This window comes from Trichoplusia ni, chromosome 22, assembly GCF_003590095.1.
Source record: "Trichoplusia ni isolate ovarian cell line Hi5 chromosome 22, tn1, whole genome shotgun sequence".
NCBI lineage: Eukaryota > Metazoa > Arthropoda > Insecta > Lepidoptera > Noctuidae > Trichoplusia > Trichoplusia ni.
In genome coordinates, this window is record NC_039499.1 from 582,107 (window position 1) to 600,730 (window position 18,624).

General features: G+C 37.3%; 1 protein-coding gene across 1 annotated transcript in view; it reads right to left on the bottom strand.

The window, feature by feature from the left end:
- Positions 1 to 21: 21 nt before the first annotated feature.
- LOC113504623 (guanylate cyclase 32E) overlaps positions 22 to 18,624 on the bottom strand; it is a 41,744-nt gene continuing 23,141 nt past the window's right edge. The window contains exons 8-26 of the mRNA XM_026887028.1: positions 14,985 to 15,229; positions 13,332 to 13,477; positions 11,528 to 11,645; positions 10,479 to 10,569; positions 8,189 to 8,365; positions 6,891 to 7,132; positions 4,075 to 4,179; positions 3,523 to 3,594; positions 3,105 to 3,276; positions 2,690 to 2,912; positions 2,336 to 2,470; positions 2,131 to 2,243; positions 1,816 to 1,967; positions 1,609 to 1,707; positions 1,388 to 1,532; positions 1,200 to 1,298; positions 807 to 1,077; positions 505 to 613; positions 22 to 422 (exon numbers count right to left, since the gene is read on the bottom strand). Of these exons, the coding sequence (XP_026742829.1) occupies positions 153 to 422; positions 505 to 613; positions 807 to 1,077; positions 1,200 to 1,298; positions 1,388 to 1,532; positions 1,609 to 1,707; positions 1,816 to 1,967; positions 2,131 to 2,243; positions 2,336 to 2,470; positions 2,690 to 2,912; positions 3,105 to 3,276; positions 3,523 to 3,594; positions 4,075 to 4,179; positions 6,891 to 7,132; positions 8,189 to 8,365; positions 10,479 to 10,569; positions 11,528 to 11,645; positions 13,332 to 13,477; positions 14,985 to 15,229 (2,984 nt within the window). The 3' untranslated portion in view covers positions 22 to 152. The remainder of the gene's footprint in view (positions 423 to 504; positions 614 to 806; positions 1,078 to 1,199; positions 1,299 to 1,387; positions 1,533 to 1,608; positions 1,708 to 1,815; positions 1,968 to 2,130; positions 2,244 to 2,335; positions 2,471 to 2,689; positions 2,913 to 3,104; positions 3,277 to 3,522; positions 3,595 to 4,074; positions 4,180 to 6,890; positions 7,133 to 8,188; positions 8,366 to 10,478; positions 10,570 to 11,527; positions 11,646 to 13,331; positions 13,478 to 14,984; positions 15,230 to 18,624) is intronic.

Consider the following 18,624-nt stretch of genomic DNA (forward strand, 5'->3'; position numbering starts at 1 on the left):
GGGCAGATCTAAACCGTTTACCTCCATATAACCGTTCTCGCACCGTTGTACCACATTTCCGAGCTATGCTCAAAACGTTGCAGCACACAGAGATGCATAAATCGCTGTCATTGACTAGGATTACATCGTAAGTACAAATGCAAATAGTAAGATTAGGCGTCCGCTAGAAGTGGGATGGCCGCGGCGTCGTTGTACGAGCAGCCGTTGATGACAAGCTTGATATCGCACGGCGGCGCGTTGTCTTCCGGCGGCGGCGGAGAGGAGCGCGGGGGCGCTGTTACTCCCACTTCCGCCGCCGGCGCGGGCGCGCTCTCCGTGTGCTCGATGATAGGACACGATACGCTTGTGAACTCGTGTCTGAGGCTCGGCGCCTCCAACAAGTCATTGCGCTGCGCCGGGACTAGTCTGCCGTCACCAACAACCTGTAACGCCAGAATATGGCATGAACATAATATGCCACGACGTGGTATCTAAATAACCTAATGTTATAAAATAAACACATACTTCCATAAGATACTCGTCGCTGCGGTGATGAAGCACACCGTCAGTATGCGATTCTAAGTGGTTCCCAGATGCAAAACGTAACTTTTTCGGAGATTCTAAACTGCAACATCTGTAAAATTGAAAAGCTTAATCAATATCGAAAACCAAATTAAACAGCCATTAAAGAAACAATGACTAACGTAATGAGGCCCTGTTCAGCCAGTTTAAACGACAATATATTTTTTGTCCTCACAGTACCAAGGTGCAATTTTGATTATAATATTTTTTTAACAAATTTAACAGCACATTTCTGTAGATAATACCTGTGTAGTCCGCCAACTTGGTTCTTCCAGTTCCTGGCCTTGAGGGAGCTCCTCTGTCCTCTAAGGTCTGTGGCAGGCGCAGCAGGCGCGGCGGCCCGAGCGGCGCGCTGGCGGGCTCGCGCGGCGGCCGCGGCTGGCTCTTCACCGCGCAGCCAGTATGTCTCTTGGTCGCGTTTACCCTTCATGGCCACTATCCCACGCTCCTCCAGAATGTATCCACCCAATTGATCAAGCAATGCCTTGCATGCAGCACTGCAGTGGATTTTTAGTGCTGGAAATAAGAATATGGCAAATTAATTACTAAGGTTTGTTAGGCGTGGCAATCTCCGGATGGTGCAAAATTATTGACAAAATATTTGCGGAGTTAGATTTTTTTTGTTATTGAATACTTACGGGCTCCAGTTGATTCAAAACGACTAGCAGTGTTGACTGTATCGCCAAAAAGGCAATATCTTGGCATTTTCAAACCCACGACTCCGGCACACACTGGACCTGAAATGACGTCAACTGTTTAGTATCGTACTAAACAGAGAAGGTTAAAAATTGTCGGGTGTTAAAATAAATAGTATTTAAGTGAGTACCTGAGTGTATGCCAACACGCAACATAAGTCGATGTTCAGGACGATGTCGTAAACGAAACGCTCTTGTAGCAGAGAGCAAAGCTAAAGCCATGGATGCCACTTCACCAGCGTGGGATATGCCATTGCGAATAGGTAGACCGGAAACCTATTAAACCGAGTAACATTTTAAGATAACTTCGCTCTATAGTAAGTAGATATGTTCAGCAGCAGTAGATACTTACCACCATATAAGCATCGCCTATAGTTTCAACCTTGTACACGTCGAAATTTTCCAAAATGGAGTCGAAACACGTGTAAAGGTCATTCAGGAAATCTACCACCTGGAAATCAGAAAATACCCATAAATATCACATCTACCCAAAATCTCTTATGCCTCCTCTTTTGAATGATATGGTGTACTTAGTAGGTAGTATAGTGTGTAATGGTACCTGTAGTGGGGTGCTTTCAGCCGACATGGCTGTGAAGCCGACTATGTCACTAAAGTAAATGGTCACGGAGTCGTAGCTCTCTGGCATGACACGTCGGCCACGCTTCAATTGTTCTGCCACGGGGGCTGGCAGCATTTCTTCTAATAAAGCCTCTGGAAAAAGACAAAGATTTTTAGGATTTTTTTTCATTTTCTCCAATGAAATAACTATTTTTTAATGAATAATAATAATTTGACGTCAGCAAAATTAACAAAATACATGGTTCAGAGTGCAGATTCTAGTAATAAGGTGATAATGTTAATTAGTCTTGTTTACCTGTCTTTTTCTTCTCCTCCTGCAGTTGATCTGTTCGCTCGTCTACCAGAGCTTCCAAATTGTTAGCATATTTCTCCATCATGGCTATCATGTTATCGAATATATTTGGTTTCCTGGAAAGACGGTGAGAGTGTAATAAACCATTGTTCATTGGGCAAAGAGTACTGCAGTAAAAGTAAAATGAGTAAATTGCATTCATACTAACATGCCCTTTCGTAGAGGTCGTAGCCGAGTGCGAATTGCCTTAAAATCAGGTCGAGCTGACGGTTCTTCGACCCAACATTCAGAGCAGCATTCCCGCACACAGTCAAAACGACCAGATAATGCGTCCAGCGGAGGTCTGCAATACAAATATGGTTTGATCGAGTAAGATTTAGCACCCACTCACCACTAAAAGGACCCGTTAAGATTTTGGAAAACTTAATAACTCGAAATTTTAGGCTTTTTTATAGCTTAGCCCAAATTTATGATATTCGATCGATTAGTGCTCGATACCAAAAGAACCCAATGTATTTTTTTCCGCCTTTTCCCCTGATGCCCGCCGCAGACACATACCTACCTGTATGGCACAGGGTCCGGGGCTGCTATCCTGTGTAGCAGCGAGGGTGCGGGCAGGGCATCCCCTCCAAACGGCCCACGCCGTGTATGGAGCTCATACAGAACCAGAGCGAACGCATATACGTCAGACTGTGGCGACCCGTCGCGATGTTCTTCCGTCATGTTCGTCGTTTCTTTTCCCCAACCGGCTGCTCGTAGCAGTTCTGGTGACAGGTAGGATAAACCTGGGGATGAGGGCTTGCTTTAGTTCTTCTAGGATGTAACATGATGTTAGAAAGATTGGTAAAACAGTAAGGCCTACAAGAACTGCCGAAATATAAAAAATATATCCAAGGCGATGCAAGGCGATTCGGAAGAAATATATTTTAAAAGTTCGAGTTATCACATTTTTTAACACGCTGCTCGAGTGCACTTACTTTCAATATACGATCTTAGAGCAACGGATTCAGATGGAGGCATTTCTCCTTTCCGAAATTCTCTCAGCCCAAAGTCTGCGAGTTTGACAACCCATCGGGCATCGACGAGGCAATTCGACGGCCGTAGTGCGCCGTGGTATTGTAAGGGTGACTCGTGAATGAATATCATACCCTGGAAATTTTAAAGTAGGTCAGATAAGAAAAAAAGTATTATTTTGCGTGATAAACACAAAAAAAAAACATACTTGTACATGTTTATTCCTCAAGGCAGTTATTTTTGTACAGTTTTTTTACACACCTGCTTTTCCAGCAACCATGATGATAGGCGGGATGTTATCAATTATTAAACTTTGATGTGGTACTCGTCGTGCTTCGGTCCAATAAGGAAAAGGTTAAAGATAAGGAAAATGTTACTTACCCTTATAATATCCCCAACCAGAGATGCGATGAACATGTTATCTAGCTTTATGTCTTCATTTTCGAGGATATCCTGTAATGAAGAAAATGTTGAATAGTGCTATTATGAGGTTCAAGGCTCAACCAGAAATGCTTGTCGAAGAATTTACTTTCTATGAAACTAGGTATAGAATCGCCTAGTTATTTGCCTAGCTTATTGATTCAGCAATTCTATAGGTTCTGAGAAATACTCTCGCTACGTATTACTGGCAGGAGGCAGCTTAATTTGCATTTTATACATTTTTGTTGCTGGCAAACCTACCTAGTTTGTAGAAAACAAAACACAGACACAATAACTGAAAGAGTTTATGTTGTAAGATATTTCAAGGTTTCAATTGCAGTAAAAGTATTTTGAAATACGCTCTTTGTATACTTATAAAGACCTAATTTGCTCTGGAGCTAACTAAAACAAGTAGGTAATATGCTTTATTATTAAACCTATAGAAAACCAAAGGCTGTTAGAAAATGAAATTGATCTATAATAAAATTAAACTAGATTTTTCGTTATATTTACCTTCAAACTGCCTCTAGTACAGTATTCGGAGAGAGCACAAACGTTCGGAGGTTCAATACACGCGCCAACAAATCCGTTCACATTATCGTGTTGCAAATCCCGCATCTGCCAATATACAAATTTTATTACGAGTCGCTGAGACAATGCTACAGCATTGTCTCAGCGACTAATACTGATACTGAAGACTGTATAATGCGCACATATAAAATGTAAATGAAACAAGGCAACTCCTACTGTTTTATTTGTAGGGATCGGGTGCTATTTCTTATTGGTAAAGGCGACTGAAACAAAATTACACTGACACGTTTTATGGGTTCATAGCATGTGGTTAGAATGTAAGGAGGAGGAAGTAGGAAGAATAAGAAAGAATATTTAGGTCCAAAGATAGGTAGGTAAAGCGGTACTTAAAACCAATCAAAATACTTAAGAATTGATTTTAATTTCTGTTCTCCTACTCAAATATTATAAACGCATTTTTTTTTATGTATGGATGGATATCTTTTACTCTCACGCATAAACTACCAAACGGATTTTGACGAAATTTGGTGTACCTACACACGGCTTTTATGTAGCACACGGTGTCACTGAAAACAGCTAGTTCTACAAAATGTATCAAAATCTTTTCTCTCTTTATTAAAGTTTCATCACCCAGCCTTTGATCTTGACATTACCATCACGATTTCGAAGATAAATGCCGTAAGCTGTTAAGCATGTCTAGAAGCACGTCAAGTAAATAACGTTAATTATATTGCAAATGAAATAATGATAGTTAACGTTGTAATCGGGCACTATTCCAATTTCGAAAATGTTGCGTGACCTCACTTAGGATTTAAACATAGGTTTCTAGTATTTTAGAAGTGACTGGTGAATGGAGATGATAATAAATATATTTGTGATTTACGAGTAATACCGATTTGAAACTTTATTTAGACATTTTTGTCAGTGCATAATTTTGATCATGTTGTTTTAACATTATCGGACACCTGAACTAAGTAATTTAATCAGTGGGGTTTCAGGAACATTTAGGTCACAGTGTCACAGACTCAAAAACTTTGCGGATCATCGAAATGTTTGTCGTGCGCGGGGATTAAACCTGCGACTCATCGCGCTCAGTTTGTTTGGCGTGACCTATACCGCTATGCTATCCGTGCAGTCTGTAGACAATTTGATGGATTGTTGAAACACAATAATTATAACATAATATATTCTGAAATGTTTATATGCTGTTGCTACCTAACACTGTATACTTAGTAAGTGAAGTTCTTAATAATGGCCAAAGTATAGTTATTATAGCTTCATACAGTAAGAATAGATATTTGCAATATAATAACGCAATATTACTCTCCTTAATAAAAAATAATGAGAGAGAGGGAACATTTGCGAAATACAAACAATGCTGAGGAGTAATATCTCCATCTCTCCTACAAGGCAGGGGCGTGAATCTCATAAAGCGACAAGTTACATACAATATGTTAATATAAACTCATGATTTATACGTTATCTTAAATATGTTAATACGGAGAATCAATATCGGCCGAATCAAAAACCTCTGGCAAAGGCTGAGAGTATTGTACAAAGAAAGTCAACATTCCAAAATGGTTTCCCAAGATATCACTCCACAATGTGAAAATAAATTGAAACCAACAGGTGTGAGTTACAATGAAAGTATTTATCCGCACCTGAACAAATCCCTTTTTATTTTCTTTGCGTTATTTACTCAAGAGCTTTATTGGTGATTCTGCGATGGGAACGGTTCGTTTTATAAGTTTTATTATGTCGAATAGTACTCGGGATTCCACTTACGAACGTGGAGGTTCGATATTAAGTACCTACTTAAATACAGCGGCAGAATTTTGTATAACGGTGGTACGTAAATCGTCTCTCGCATTATTCGGTCTTTAAAACTTGGTGTTCTTGTCAGGGAAGCCGCGGGCGCTATTTAGTATTGGAAAAAGATTAGCTTGTTACGTTGAAAGTCAGGCGCCTGTCACCCAAACCATTATACTAAGTCCGTTGTATTGCGGAAGTGTGACGGCAAATTACATGGCGTGGAGCAGTATCCCTTTTTCTTGTCTAAATAGTATTGTTAAAGAAAGTGGTGGTATGTTCCGTGCACCTGCTTTTAAGACAAGTAAAAAAAACAAAAGACAAGCATTGAGTTTTTTTTTGGTTTCAATAACTTTTCGTATAAATTTGATATCAATTTAATGATTTGATCAAATTTCACTCGAGCTCCAGCAGCAGATCAGCTCTATATAAGTAAATAAACGCTTGTAAAAATATTGCCACCATTTCTTCCGTGCCTTATATCAAGGTGTTCATAAATATGATTGTTGCGCAACATACATCGTGGGATTAACCCAGCTATTTGTTTCTATTCTACCTGCGGGCGTGGCGTACTTGTCGGAATGTATTAAAACGATTTGTCTCAGTCAGTTGTTCCGTCATACAAGGCTGACTTGTAAGAGAAATGTTTTGTTTGTCTTGAAAGCCCTAAACGGCTCCATGAATCACCTTTGGTACTAACCGACTCGAGTTAATGTGTTAAAGTAAATGAAAAGATTCTGTGTGCAGACTTATTGTGTGCATGAAATATTACCACATGTTTTCGTAGGTAGAATTCATTTTTGTATTTTGGTATGTAAAATTTTGCTACGAATTTCTCCTTGTAGATATTTAAAGCGCTTAACTAAAAGAACGTTAATTTTCTTTTTAAGTGCGCTCGTGCATCGCCTCTCAATGAAAATCAACTGCATAGCAGTCTAGAGAAATTTGATACCTACAAAAGTTCGAAATATCAAGCGTAAAAGACTTACAATTTTAAGCTCCTTCTTAATTTCTCTGTTGATATCGATGTGGTGTCTCCTGACGCGTTTGACGGCGAGCAGTCTGCCGCGGTAGAAGGCTACCTCGGTGAATATGGCGGAGTAACGGAAGTCGAGGTCAGGGTTTGAACTGAGGGATACCTGACTTGACCTCACTCCGCCCGTACTGCCTCCACCGTTCTTCTCCGAAACAGCATTTGTTGATGAGTTCACGTTGCCGCCCGCATTGCTATCTTGCTGGAAAAATTCAGCTCTGATCAACTCGATTTTTGGGGGGTTTTGAGAATTAAGTTCTAGCGCAATCGACACATGGGACAGTCAGATTTTTTTTTCAAAATCATAGGATAAGCTATGAAACCAAAGTACAATGGATATATGTCGCAAACCCTGCAAAACCTCTAAGACAATAATGTATCTAACTAGTTCGTTATTTGTAACCCATTGAAATGTGTACAAAGCTTACCTTTTTACATCGATAGTACCTAGGTACTAAAAAGCAACAGCTATTTTCAACCATCAACAATACATGAACCATATGCTAAATATTTATAACCTGGAATGCTTAGTTACATAAAGAAAGATTACACCCGGAAATTACAACACCATAACTCAAAGATCCAATGAGTGAAGAAAAAAAGTATAACTATTTATAAAATTAACTGCTTTGAACTTCACAACGACGACATTTGTTTAAGAATTTCCTAATACAACTGAGAACAGACATTCTGGAGGGATATACAGTACCGGGTCATACGTGGTTTTGTAGTTGTTTTTTTTTACCATAAAAACTTTCTTATAATGATAAGAGTTACATATTACTTTATTCTTGAAATCCTGCAATCCTTGTACCGCTATCGGTCCCATAGCGGTACCTTTAAATTACAGCATGTTGATGGCGGAGTTCCTTTCTACACATAGCCACAATACTCGCCTACATCGTCCAACTATCTCGAATGACAGCAGAGAATGATTAAAAAGCTGCTATTACTGTACACCGACTGCTAAACTTCTGGTGTTCCGCATATTTTCAGTAGGCAGAGTATCGGAGTTAAAGTTCGCTAACCCCAATATCGACTTATTATATTTAATGTAATACGTTTTGCTCGTCAAACAGTTAAAATGCACGTCACCTTAGTAACGGTATCAAAGGCACGGACCTGAATATGGCATTGTCCCCGAATTCTAGTACGAAAGTAGATCTACATTCTGCATACACACATTGCAAGTTAAATAAAAGCTAGAAGCACAAGCGTGCATGCAAACAACATGTAGAAGTTCGGTTTACCTACTCAGTTTGTTGGCACGTTGTTCTTCGTCTGGTAAATGTAATTCTCTGAAGTCTATTTTCCAGAGCAACGAGTCTAGCTCTTGTTCGTAACGCCAGCCCCTATATAGGGCTAGGGCAGCTAGTGCGAGGAGGGCGAGCGTCCCTCCTGAAGCGCCTAGGGCCCATGCTCCAATATGACCTGAGAAAATGAATCAATGGTTAAAATTTGATATTTTGACGAAAAATTGATGACTGTAAAAAAATGGGCTGAGTTCAAATTAATGTAATTTTAAGGTGATTCTTTAAGTGGTACGGTTAAATTCTCCGTCACTCCATGTCTAAGGCGAGATAGAGAGCGCGATGAGATCCTCGTACATCTTTTTTGTACTGGTGTTTTTTTAATAAAGTTTTATAATTAAAACTAATAAACTATTAACAATACCATATTAAGTACTTGTAGCTACTTAAGAAGATCACTGCCACGATTATTCGATCACGATTTTTAACGAAACGACTTGACAAACAAACGTGTAAGTACTTGTTTGCAGGAATTACGGTTCTCTTTATGTGGTCGTTAAATACAGACAGGTTCCACACTAATTCACATAGACGTACCCTAGGTTGACTGGAAGCTAAAGTAATTACACCACTACACTTCAAAACAGCAAAGTTGAACGAAGTAAGTTTAGAGTTGACACAAACATTCGTTTGAACTTGAATTATTTTATAAAATAAATTAAAACATGATGACTTTATAAAATGCTAGTATTTATAATAAATATTTTGTCTTTTTTCATAGCCTGTAGTGTCCAAATATTGGGGAAAGGCCCCTCCCCTAAATCCTTCCACGAGTCACTATCTCCATCTCGGATCACTCAAACCATGTAAATAAGTATTTGAACATTTCCTGAATATATTTTTTAACTATTTAAGTAGAAAAGTTATTACTGGATATGAATACAGAAAAAAAATGTATTAAAAATTTAGTTACAGAAAATTAAATTAAATTTAAACAGACCGGAAGACCCAGTGCAAAATGATGTGTAAGGATTTATTGTCCGCCCGAAGCTTCCCAGCAATGCGCGGAACGATAATATAAAGTCCGATTTCAACGCTTTACGGACTCGGACCGTACGAAGAAACTATTTCATTTTGAAATACTTTGTTGTGTTGGCTATCGGTAATGTTCAATACCTGTATTTGATTATAATGCATAGTAAAGACGAAATGCAGAAATGTGTGGCTCAGTGGTGGTTAGCTATGTGATCAATGATCAACTCGTCCCAGTATCGGATTAGGGTTTAGGCCCACCAATGGAACGTATATCGGCTGTTTTTTGTATACCTATGGTTACATGAGATGTACCCTATAGGCTGCGAAGCACTAAAACACAACAATTTCATCTCGTTTTGTTACGATGCTGAATAAATACTCGCACCGACTCTCTACCGATAATTCTGAAAATGGAAAAGGAAAAATACCCATTCCTATTGACGACATACAAAAAGAAATTATATCTTGTTAGTGCAGTGGCACTATTGACGAAAGGCTCACTCCCCCGGCGGCAGCGATCCATTTACAGCAAGGCTTTGTATCAATATAGCTCTGCAAATTGAAACTCACTCGACGTTCTTTTCAGACATCTATTTTATTTATTGAGTAGTGTATTGAAACCGTTTTGTGTGTAATTGAAAATTAAAGTTAAGTAAAAGTGATGACATTTCTTCGGATAGTTAAACAAACGAATAAAAGAAGTGCAAGTTTTCCTGGTTCCGGAAAATGTACGCGTAAAATACATCACTGATAATGTCCCTACTCAGCTCAACGATCCTGCTTAAAAGGATCGAGTGTAATCCTCAGACTTAATTGTTTCTATAAGGATAATGTGAAGTGCAGTGTTTTGTATCGAGTATTAAGTATTGTTAGTTGTGATGGTGTCCTGCTACGTAAGTGGGCATTAGGAGCTGGCTTCTACCGCAGCGGGAGTCGCGTGCGCCCGATAGCCGCTGCCCCGCATTGCACTCGGACCCGTAACGACACTTTTACGACCCTCCCTACTTACAAACCTTGCATTTAATGTAGACCCGGACGCTAACAACACATATTAGGTACTTTTTTGGATCGACACTAAACAAAAGATCGCTTTTGTTTCCCTTGTTTTAATAGAGTGCTACAGTTGCCACTTGCTGATTCTATTAGCTCCGAACACACGTTATGCATTAAGAGGAAAGTGAAAACACTCTTCGTGACCACGGGAGTCTTCAGCCAAATAGTACAGTCATTGTTTTAGTTTGAATGGAATGATTACTTACTGACGCATTTTTCTCCTCTGAATCCACAAGGTGGCTCTGAGAGGGGCACTTGTCCACCTGGCCAGTTCATTTCACGGAGAAAGCGTACTTCCTGTTTGAAAAGAAAATAAACATCAAACAACATTATAATGCACAAATTGGCGTGGAATTCACGGTAGTTATAAACTTCTAACACATTCATAAGAAGATGATTAATGTTATTTCATGTGACATAAACGAAGTACCGCTGTATATCAGCGTTCCAGTTAAAAGGACCTTTGAGTCTTTAGATTTGAATCCATACAGCGGTTGGCAGCTAGGTGCATCTTCCACGCCAAAATGTGACGTAAACAGTTAAAAGTCGCCGTTTATTCGGGGCACGTCCAGATTCGTTGTGCGTACGTGTGTGGGTTATTTAATAACAAATCTATTTACATGTAGATGTAAGTGGTTTAAAGTTATTTATGGAAGGTTTTGTGGGAAGAAAATCCATGAGTGTTTTGGATCTAAGTGTTGCCCATACGTAAGCTACAATGTTCTCTAGGTATCTAGATCATTGTGCATTAATTAACGTGCTCAAATTAGTTGTCACAGTGATGAATGGTCTGTCCGACAGTTGAGACTGACGCTTTATAATTACACGGTAAATATATTACCAGGAGTGTAGAGAAATAAAGTGTTTATAATTATAGCGGAATAGTTATTATTTGTATTCATTAGCACAATGTAAATCTATAGATACTATTTTTAAAATTATAATCTACATGTTTAGTACAATCAAGACAACACTAATTTATTTTGGAAGGGATTGTAAAAATTCAAATTACAAATAAAGACATTTATAGATACTGTATATATAATCAAAAACAATAACTATTCCAATAACGTGTAGCTAAGCACAAAAAATCCACTGATCGCCAAACTCTCTCGAATAGCAAAATGTTATTTCTGCTCACCGAATTACCCTCTTGAAGAGAAAAAATCTTATTTCATTTGTTTCCAAATAGTTACCAATATTTTCCTTACACGCAAGTATATATATACAATTTACATAAACATAGATACATTACCGGTGCGGATTTGTGTAGAACAGCAAGCGGGTAGAGTCCGGGTGGCTTGGAAGGGTCCACCGAGAGTAAGGTGTAGTTGCCCTCCGCGTCGCCATGCTCGTCCATGTGAATCCAGTACCTGAACATGTTATTATTTAGTCAAGTGTAAGATGAAAAATATTTGTAAGAAATGCGTTAATAAATTCCTTGTTTTTAATTCAAGAGTAAGATACTGCAGGTGAGTGATTTAGATAATTGAAATGAATATACTACTCAAAGCTTTTTCAAAACTATGTATATTCCTACGATAATTATTAAATTTATTTTATTTATCTGTTTATTAAAGCCATACTCAGAACATTTTAAAGGTCATTGATTTTGTTGATTGTCTGGGAGACAAAATCCTTCCAACGAATGACGTTGAAAGCAATATGTTAAAAAGTTCACGAACGCGACGTATATGAGTCGTAAAGTCGTCGGCGAGAAATAAAAGTAAAAAAAAAACCGTAATATGTATATCGTAAAATATGTAGCCGAGTAAATAATCAAAATTATACGAAATTAAAAGTATAATGTAATTTTCTTGACCTAGTAAAGTGTGTACTTGGAAAATTTTATTGTTTGGAACAATAACTTTATTTTAAAAGCCGGTAATACAGGTGGTGGGCTTTGACCGGTCAAGCAATCGTAAAGGAAATTTTGTGAAACTGTTTATTGCCGGGCAAACACGCGACATGTGTTGTTGGCACGAAAATTTTTGTTTCTGACACGAAAACATTTGAAAGATTGAGTTTAATAGTTTTCAGGAATAGGAAGTATAGTGATAAGGGTATTTACATACAAAACGTATCATATTTAAAGTTATACTTGTTCCGAACTTACTCAAAATACATAGAGATAATATAACATTGTATTATATCAAGACTGATTGCCAATTCTAGAGTTGAAACTGTTCCCGTAAGTTTCAACTCTATAAATATAATATTCTCAAGTTTCCAACTTTATAATCTATCCAGTTATTTACATTATTATGATATCAGGAACGGACTAATTAAGTATTTTCTTTCTTAACCGTTTTTTCCTGTAAAGAAAATTACGAAAACCAATTTCAAAATAGTTTACGAATTTTTAATTGCAGAATAGTTAAATTAACAAAAGAAGCACGACGATATTCCCTAACTAGAGGGCTAGCCAGTTCGTTATTTTACGTCGTTTCAAGCTATGGCGAAATTTACTGAACCGACGGTTTTTATCTTTGATTGGAGTAGGAAATTACTTTAATTTCCCACAATCATGCGCGACATTAAGGTTTCCTTATTGAAGTTTACATTTTCGTGAATGTAATTAGAGCAAAGTTTTCGTGTGCCACTCCATAAAAGTAATAATTAAAGTTACGAATACGTGCAGTTCAGATTTGAATAAAATAGATATTGAAAATAATATAAAATTAAAAATATCAATAATTAATATACCTATTTCAATATTATAAATGCGAAATTTCGCCTATCCTATAGCCTTTTACGGCTAATACGGAGAAAAGAGACAACTTTAGCTTATAACTTATATTTGAAGATCATGAAAGGACATAAGTCCTTCTCTCAGTTCGTCTCTTTCTTAACCATCGGTATCCACACAGTTGGAACCGCAAACAAGAGTTAGCAAGCGACACTGAATTGCACTGAAGCGAGTCCAGCCGTTCCTTCAGACCAGTGATTACCGAAAAGTGGATAACCAATATAACCATCTATCAATCAATAGGATTCCAAAATAAATTTTACCGGTCTTTCAGTCAACAGCTAATGAATGAATATTGTTGTATATTTACCCCATCACGCTGTGGTATGTGGTGTTTCTCATGCGAGCGGCGATAGCTCTACCATCGCGAGGACCGTCGCCATTGGTCAGAGCCTCGGCCAGCGCACGCGCATACACCCACACAGAGTCATGCAGCCATGCTGCTTCCACTGGGATCTAATTAAAAAGTGGAAAAATATAGATTACCTTGTCTTTCCACTTCAAAAATTACTTGTAATGCCACGAGAACTTTGTATAATAGAAAAGAATAAATTAATGACCGCCACTAACACTGAATCTAGGTTAATGGAATAGTATAATTGGATTAGAATTTATACAGAAATCGAATGGTAATAATACTTTAATGGATTTCCAACTCATTAGCCCGTTCTGCTTCAATAGAACGAAGCTTCTGCCAATCTGTGTGACATTAGCTGAATAGCACTTTAACGAGAGATGGATGCTATTCCTGGAAATGTTTTCATAAGTTTCAAAACGAAACTACCACAGTCGTACATAGAACATACAAAGTCGTCTATTTTTACTACACCTATGTGGGATTTTCCTGTAATTTATACGTTAGGTGATAAGATTCCCTAGTCCATTTTAATTTAAAGTTAATGAAACGAAAGAGTCCTTTTTTACATCCGTTAAGCTCTGCCGGCTATTAAGCGTGGTGTCAACTTTGGCGGAATTCATTTAGGGGTTCAAATAGGCGGTCGAAAAGGAAGTCAAATAACGAAAACTCATTTAAAGGGTCAGATAAGAGGGCGGAGCTTTGTCCAGGTAAGTGCCACCTTCTATTATAATATAGTGTAGGACTGTTAAATTCTGGGACCCTCGGGGGACAGGAAATTCGGATTCATAATAATTAAAGTTCTTATTTAAAATTGGCTTCTATAAAAGCAAATGAAAAAATGTGAAGGAACGTGATTGGATTAATGATCAGCTAAGTGGAGACTTGGTTTGATTTTATTTGTTAGATTAAATCAGTTCTATTGCAGTTGTGTGAAGTCAGTCTTTGCCTTGAAGAATTCGCTTTAATTATGAAAGGGCGAAATGGACGCGAGGGATATTGCTCCGCGCTAATGCGGTCCACATTCATGCTATAGCTCTATGTTAATACATTAATGGTGTCATTGTGTCAGATGCAGGTTTAATTAAAGCGATAATTAACCGTCGAGTTTAATTAGTTTTATTATACACATGGACATGTTATGTAATAGTGATATTTGTAAATAACCGTTTCTGAGAAAGTTTAATTAAATATTTTGATCCCGAATTGCAGTTTTGTTTACACCAAGTTTTATTGGTCTTCACTCTGGAGTTACGTAGTATAATAAACAATAAGACGCGAAAAAGCTGTTTTGTTTTTATTGTTTTTCCGAAAATTTGGAAGTGGAACAGTTGTTTTATTTATATATCCTTTTATTATTCTTTATATGGGTTGTTGAGATTTTTACCATGCTGGAAAGATTTTTTGAAGAAACTGAGTTATAAATATAATATTTAGCGAAACCGTTTTAGTTTTGGTTTAATACCGATATACAGATGAAATTCGCAAGACTGCATCATACGAATAACTCTCTCACACACACACACGCACACATTTACCCGTATCCATGAAAACCTATAAAACATATCAGAAAAAAAACGACTACGAAAAAAGGTATTAATTACTCACCACTTTTCCACCACCAAGCGCCAGAAGAGGGTTCGTAAAGTTGAACGGCGGCATCTGTAATCGCCTATTCACTTCCCTGGCAAAGGTTGGATATGAAGGCGACGGTGATGGGGCAACAGCCAGGTAAGACCGAAACGCCTTGATGGTCCTGGCGGAAGGTTCCTTTCGGAGAGGGCCGGCCAGGTAGCGGACTGCCTCCTCCGTCTCATACTTGTCTACGTCCACGCCGATTGCTGTATATTCACCTACGAAGATGGTAATGTTTTATTTACATTGTAACACAACACCCGGTTATTTGCTTGGTACAAACGTTGAAAGTTAATAAGTATAAAATTTGTAGGACAAACAAAAACACAATGGACAATATAGCAAGGGACAGGACAAATAGATCACCAAGCCAAATCACTGAACATGACTTGTCGCGGGTCCGATCCCGATATTTTGTTTCTGATAGTTGCTGTCTTCGTGCGAAGTGTTTTTTTTTTGACAATATTTGTGAAAACCCTACTAAACAAAGATAAACAAAATAATGTACGAATGGTTCGTATTAAATGCGCTGCTATTCTTAATGAATGCCAAAGCTCAAATTGGTTAAAAAAAGAGCATTTCGACTTTGTCATAAATTAAACAAAAGTAATAACAAATAAACAGTATCTATTATTTCATATCACAACTAACAAATATTCTAGGTACACGTTTTCCACGAAAATTGTTTGTGTAAATCACTTTCATTCCAGTTTCCGTGGAAATGTAGAATATTTGAGAATTAACACTAATGTCTCACTGTGGCAAACGTGCAAACTGCTCGGAACAAAATATAACGCTATAAAACTTTGACATTTTTAATGTTCGTTCGTATTTTAAAGCTTAAAGTCTGAATGGTAGGGACATATTGGCTCGGGAAAGAAAAACAAAATATAGATGCTCTTTTGTTTTATTAGATTGCTACCAATTATTCATAAATCTTGAGTTGGACCCAAAAACAGATATGGAATATTTTTAATGTTGAGCACGATCAGATCCATAGTTTATGATTCTTTAATCGGCATTGATCTTCACTTTATTAATGAAGACGATCCGTAATTGCGTAGCGATCATGTGTAGTCTTCTCGATATATTCTCTATGATTCATTACGCCTTTTGTTTTATAAGTATGTACTCGTAGGTGACTTCCTTAACTATGGTTATGTACATGGGAATACTTTGAATCCAAACGTTTTTTTTATGTACGACTCCCACTTTAAGGAACTTTTTCCTTGCATCGAGGGGGTTTCACAAGCATTTAAATAAACAGAAAGACACCCAGGCTTAGGACAAGCATACGAGTATGTGGATCACACAAATGCTTGTCCTACGCGGGGATCGAACACACGACACGTCTCGCTCAGTTGGTTCGGCGTGGTAACCTTAACCCCTCATGAACCTAACAACTAAATATAAATACCTAACATAGATCTCGTTGCCAAGATACATATCCTGTTGTCAATAGTTCACTTGACGTTTCCTATGGATTACACTGTTATCTGTCAGGCCAGTGATAAGGCCTGTAGCTGTAACATTGTAACTATTTGTTTATCTCCCAAGGCTCGCCGTCATTGAATAATAGTTATGACGCAATTAACTACCAATATTTTGTAGTTTGTTACTTGTATGTCAATTTAAAGTAGGTGGGTACAGAAAAAATATGATATGTGAAAAGGCATTTAGCTAACAATGGCGTTTAATGACGTGCCCCATTTGCTTGTTTATCTGCACATTGTATGTCCTATTGCACACCAATGATACCTAAGTAGTTTCATTTCGATACCTAAGTTATCTTTGAACAAATACGAAAAGACGAATCAGACCTTTTATTGATGATATTATTCATTCGATTTCAGTTTATAAGTGAACAACGCTGCTCATACTCGTACATATAGATTGGGATAGTTTGTTTTGGAAACTTCGCCTCTATAAGCCTTAAACGATAAAAAGAATGAAAGAATCCACAAAAAAAAAAAACACATCTTTAGAAGCATAATGACCTAATCAATTTATGAAGTTCCATAAATCTATCGTATTTATTTTATTATATTCAGTACATAATTCACATGAGCGAACATAGTGAAAAGCGAGAAGAAAATTGAATAAAGGTTGTTCTGAACCACAATATTTCCCCGTCATGTGATCGATGTGATTCGAACGACTGAATAATCTTTGCTTGAACGAATCGCAATAGTTCATTCAATAACTATCCCATATCAAACGGAGATCTAAGCTTATTACATGAAATATATTTCTTTAATCGGAATCTTATCATCGTTACTTCATAAATTAATGCGACCTGTAATAACGTAGCGATTTGTGGGCTATAATTCTTCATTATTGATGATGACACCTTTAGTTTTCATACTTTTATAAATGACTAGCTTGCAAATGTAGTTTTATCATGTTAAATATTTCTAGGGGAATTCTGGCTTAAATAAAATTCTATGTCTGGACAAAGCTAATCACTAGGGGCTACTATCTATTTTTCACTAGGGGCCTGAAAAATAGATAGTAGCCGATTCTCAGATTTACTAAACATGTATTTCTAATTTACCTACAATACCTACTAAATCTATATTAATAATCGGTCAAGACGTTTCTCAGCAGTTTGATAACTTAACATTTGACACGGGAATTTTTATACCTAAAAATATTAAATTATATGTTTACAATAAATAACGTATAACATTAAATAAAATAAAATAGAATTTGAGCGAAAAAAACAAAACGTATTTATGACGTGCTCTTTAATGTCAAAAACCGTCTTTCCAATAAATTGTTACAGTTTATTTGTTATCTGTCGCTAGCATGACTGTCCCTGTTTTCTATTTTCGTGAAATTGACTGGAGGAAAGCCTAAAATAGCCTCGATAGGTGTTGCGAATATTTTTTTAGGTTCGTGTTGATTTTTCCTATGGGTTAACATAACATCGAGGTACATTTGGCAGCTTACGGCGCCTACCACTTGTGATAGGACTTCATATTGTATGTTGTACCCATATACCGATTCTAGAAATGTAGTTTTTTCAAGAAAACATGGCTGCCCTTGAAGGATTTAGTTTTTTGTTGTTTGAAAGACATTTCGAAGGCATGAAACATTCACGCAACTTATTTTCTCGAACATTCTTCAGTTTTCAGTCACGACACTTAATCATCTCAATCTACCATAATGCACAGAACCATAATACTTTGAGATTTATGAAAGACCAATAACTTAGAGCAAAGTCATAAATCTATTTCGCCAGTAGCGATACTTCAAAATTGACTCTATCTAAAGCTTAAAATAAACGATGATTGACGTCACAAAATCCTGCAAACCAAGCTTTTAAACAGACAAGAACATAAATCGAAATTTACTGAAAATTTACGTTCAAATATTTTATCATAGTTTTCTGCTTAATGTTCTATATGAGTTACGCGGGTGGAGGCATTACTCGCTTTTCTCGTGGCATAATGGCGTTTGTGTCAGACTAACAAAAGAAGATCTAGACAAATATATCAGCTGACTGCTGGGAGCTTATGGAAATCGGCACGTAGTCATGCTTTTCACTTGTACAATGTACTGTCATGATATATGACTTTACAGTGCTAATGGGACGCTACCCGTCATATTT